The sequence below is a fragment of the Diaphorina citri genome, unplaced genomic scaffold (genome assembly GCF_000475195.1).
Source record: "Diaphorina citri unplaced genomic scaffold, Diaci psyllid genome assembly version 1.1 scaffold3559, whole genome shotgun sequence".
Taxonomy (NCBI): domain Eukaryota; kingdom Metazoa; phylum Arthropoda; class Insecta; order Hemiptera; family Psyllidae; genus Diaphorina; species Diaphorina citri.
This window is the reverse complement of record NW_007380959.1, coordinates 1663-6023: the sequence shown is the minus strand read 5'-3', so window position 1 is coordinate 6023 and position 4361 is coordinate 1663. Positions and strand designations below refer to the sequence as shown.

Genomic DNA, 4361 nt, shown 5'->3' with positions numbered 1-4361 from the left:
TCTCTCTCACTCACCTCTCCTGCGTGCGCTTCGATTCTCTCTCGTCGCTCTGTCATTCCCTCCCTCCCCTTCTCCATATCTGGTGGGCGCGAATCGAGGACTTTAACCTCCTCTCTCTCTTTATCTGCAAGCCCTCTCTCTCTCTCTCTCTCTCTCTCTCTCTCTCTCTCTCTCTCTCTCTCTCTCTCTCTCTCTCTCTCTCACTCACTCAATCTCTGTTTCGCTGTTCGCATTCCAACTTTATTTTAACTCAGAATTCAGTACAAATAAATAGAACGACATGACGACATGATTTCAATCAATTACTTTATTTATAGGTACTTCTTTGTATCTACGGTGTTATATCTAGCTATTTCCATCAGATTATTTTCAAATCAGGTTGAGCATTGCACTACCAGTTTATTTCTTCAGTTATAAACAAGAGCTTCACGTTTTCAGACTATGTTGTACTAAAAGCATTGTATATTTATAGTACGTATTGAACGGCGTTCATACAAAATCATTATTTTTTTAGATAATAGGCACTTACTATAAGAATTAAGAAAAAACCATTTTTTTAGAATCAGGGGACCTTAAAACGGATATTTCCAATCATTTCCCGATTTTGAAAATTTGGACCGATTGCAATACTTTCTCATTACCTTGTATAGGTTCCCTATACGTAAGGGTAATAGAAAGTAATAAGAAAGAATATTACGATTTAAAACCTACCTACCCTCTATTCTTTAAATTTCACCTATTGTAGGGATAGAATTTGAGACTAAATCTTTATTGGTGAATATTTTGAGACCAAAATCTAAGCAACATCATGGCAATCTTATTGATATCTACAGGGTGGGACTTTTCGCTTACAAATGGCAAGGGACATTTCAGGTTTAAATAGAAAGGAACATGGTAGAAATACGCTTGATACCAATCAAAATATTGTACGTGGCGTAGGTAGTAGGTAGGTTGTTTATAATGATGAACCTTTGATAAGGGAAAAATATGATATAAATACTAAATAGCTACAAAAGAAGACTTAAAATAAATAATAAGGGGAAACGTACATAGGTATTACATATATCCTGATGAATTTACCTAACCGAGCGCGAACCTCAAAATAAACCTTTTTTTATTAGAAAATTCTTTTGATGCGAAAAAAAAATTCTGTACATAAGACTTTTTTTATCTGCTTTTAATCGCTTCCCCTTTTTTTACTCCCCTTTCTTCTTCGTCTTCCTCTTCATCTTCCTTCTTCTTTACACAACAATGGCGGCAAGAAATAAGATATTTCTTAACAAAAAATTATAAATATGAAAAACAGGGCCGGATATCAAATAAGACGAGATTTTTTTTTTTTTTTTTTCATTCTAAATTTTATCCACATTCCACATTTTATCATGATAACGTAGGTACAATACTACAGAATAAATAAATAATGAATCGAAATGATAAAATAAATAAATACCTGATAGGTAAATAAATAAAAAAAGACGGAAAAAAATCAACGGGCAACCCTGTATAAATTTTCACATAAGTCATGAAAACCACTTCATATAAGTTTGAAAATAAAATAGAAACTTTAACCGATATAAGTAAAGTAAAGATATTATTGAAGAAAATATACATCCAGTGTAACTTTCACGTGAAACTAGTTGTGAAAGTAGAAAAATCTGCCATTCATACAGGGTGATTTAGAAAGATTTCGATTTTCAATTTGAGTTGAGACTCAAACAATGCTTTCTCCTCACCCAACTATATCTTTGGTGTACAAGATTTTGAATTTCAAATTGGATTAGAGAGATTATATTTAAATAAATTATTTTAATAGGTAAATCATAAAAAGCTAAATCTAACTTAAGTTATTAGATTTAACTCCTTCAACATCAAAATGACTTAAATGACACCAAATGAGAATAGATACTGGGTATGACTAAATACCACCCCTTTCTAAAAGCCCAGTATCACCGCGATACGTTGCCAGCCCTGTACTACAGTTATATGGACTACCCTGAATATTCATACGGTATTGAACGATTTTTTTTTCTTTCGGAAATATAAAAATATCATATTTTTTCCTAATGAAATGGAAGAAAATGAAATATTACAAATAGAAATAAAAAAGTAAAAAAAAGAAGATAAAATTGAAAAATAGCAAGCATACAGGGAATAAAAACACATAAATCACGCTCGAATATCAATGCACTCTGATCTATAACATATAGGAATTCCAAAATATCATAAATAGTACCTAATTCCACTGTTTATGTACCTAGTTATGACCCTATACATTATGTTATGTATAGCAATTGCATACAAATAATGTCTAGGATTCTAGATAACGTATGACTTTTTCAAAATAGTATAGTATATGTATAATTGTATATCTAGGTAATGGTATTATCATATTATAGGTACTATTTATTTATGTATTTTGTCCGTTCTGAGCACTTGTTGTGAAACTAAGCTCTAGAAAACAAGACAATAAGTTGTTTCCTCTATGCATAGTACATATGTATTTACGGGTACTTAAGTATTAGGATCTAAATATGTATAAGGGTACTTACGTATTAAGTTCTAAATCTAAGGGTACTTACGTATTAAGTTCTAAATCTAAGGGTACTTACGTATTAAGTTCTACCTAAATCTAAGGGTACTTACGTATTAAGTTCTAAATCTAAACGAAACTTATGATTAAAAGCTTTGATAAGCAGGGAGGTTCTGTGAAAATGTTTCCCCGTCTGAAACAGAACAAAATCAAGAGACATGATTAGATATTTAGATAGAAAATTAAAGATTTATATCTATTTATTAAAGAGGGGGAAAAAACATTGTTAAATATTGAAAGAACAAATCATGAGTTGAAAATCAGTTCTTCTTCTTCCTCTTGTTTGAGGCTTTTTCTCAGACGATATTAAGACGATAAAACAAATGCCTATGGAAACTTGAGAATGTTCAACGTATATTGTTTTACAACCGTTTTCTTTTCACTTACCAATCTCAATTCTCCTTATTTCGTTTTACTCCACATCCTCCTCCTTTCTCTGGTTTGTCTTTTCCTTCTCTTCCTTTCCCTAATTCCCTTCGTTCTTCGCCTCCTCATCATAGGTACTTGTTCTTCGCTTTTCCTTCCCCTCATTTCACTCCTTCTCCTCTTTCATTTCTTTCCCTCTTTCTTTCCCTCTTATCTCTACAACTACTGCACATTTCGACCCTGCGTTAGAGCTTAGAGGCAAGTAGCGTAGACCCACAGGTGGGCCAATAAATGGTACGTTTTTTAGGTGGGCGAATAAATGGTACACTTACCCTATATTCTTTGTAATCACAACAGGTAATCATGGCTGCATATACTAGTTCCAATTGTTCTGATACAGGTTCTTCTTTTGTTCTGATACATGTTCTTCTTTAAGTTTTGATGCAGGTTCTTCTTTGAGTTTCAGGTTCTTTTCATGTCTTGTGACGAAGTGTTTCGCACATCGAAGCGTTTACCCCTTCATGTGAGTTTAATTACAATAATACGGTTAGCAAAATAAATCAGGTCCCACCTCAATATTTTAAACAGGTAGGTATAGTTCCAATTTTCATTGTTAATGGCTTTAAGTGGCAGAGTTCTCCTAAAAGAGCTCTTCCACCCAACCAATAATACGGTTAGCAAAATAAATCAGGTCCCACCTCAACATTTTAAACAGGTAGGTGTAACAAGCTATATGTTCTGATTTATTTACGCTCTGTGAATTGTCAGAAGCTTGAATACAGTAACGCACTTCCTTTCTCTTAGAATTACAATTATTATTAAATCCAGGAATAAAATTATCACAAACAATCACATCAACAGCACTTGTCGACCTCCCACACAAACATATGACTCATGGTCCTCTCTCTCTCTCTCTCTCTCTCTCTCTCTCTCTCTCTCTCTCTCTCTCTCTCTCTCCTTTATATTCATTATCCTTGTCTTCTTCTAGTCTTACTCAATACTTGCATCTTTCTTCTTTTAGTACAATGTAATACCTAGGTATGTAGTTGCTTCACCCTTATTTAAACAGGGTTTCAAATAATCACTACACACCTAACGGGAGTATAGGTAACTAATATCTATCACTACACACCTAACGTGAGTATAGGTAACTAATACCTATCACTACACACCTAACGTGAGTATAGGTATCGAATACCAGAAGCGATATAAAAACGACTCAGATCAATAAAGTCCCTTCCTTAAATCATAAACTTTCTCTTAGCAATTTTCCAAAGTGTAAGCATGCCAGCATGCAGTAGGCACAGGAAAGCAAATATTCATTTCCCTATACCTCCTTCAATGAATCACCCTGTATTAATCCCTCCCCTCTAATCCACCCTATATGTACAATACATATAAATAA

The 4361-nt window shown here is 33.5% G+C and overlaps 1 protein-coding gene across 1 annotated transcript in view; it reads right to left on the bottom strand.

The window, feature by feature from the left end:
* Positions 1 to 3321, bottom strand: part of LOC113472001 (disintegrin and metalloproteinase domain-containing protein 11-like) — a 7510-nt gene extending 4189 nt beyond the window's left edge. The window contains exons 1-2 of the mRNA XM_026831527.1: positions 3289 to 3321; positions 2644 to 2723 (exon numbers count right to left, since the gene is read on the bottom strand). Of these exons, the coding sequence (XP_026687328.1) occupies positions 2644 to 2723; positions 3289 to 3321 (113 nt within the window). The remainder of the gene's footprint in view (positions 1 to 2643; positions 2724 to 3288) is intronic.
* Between the last annotated feature and the right edge of the window lie 1040 nt (positions 3322 to 4361).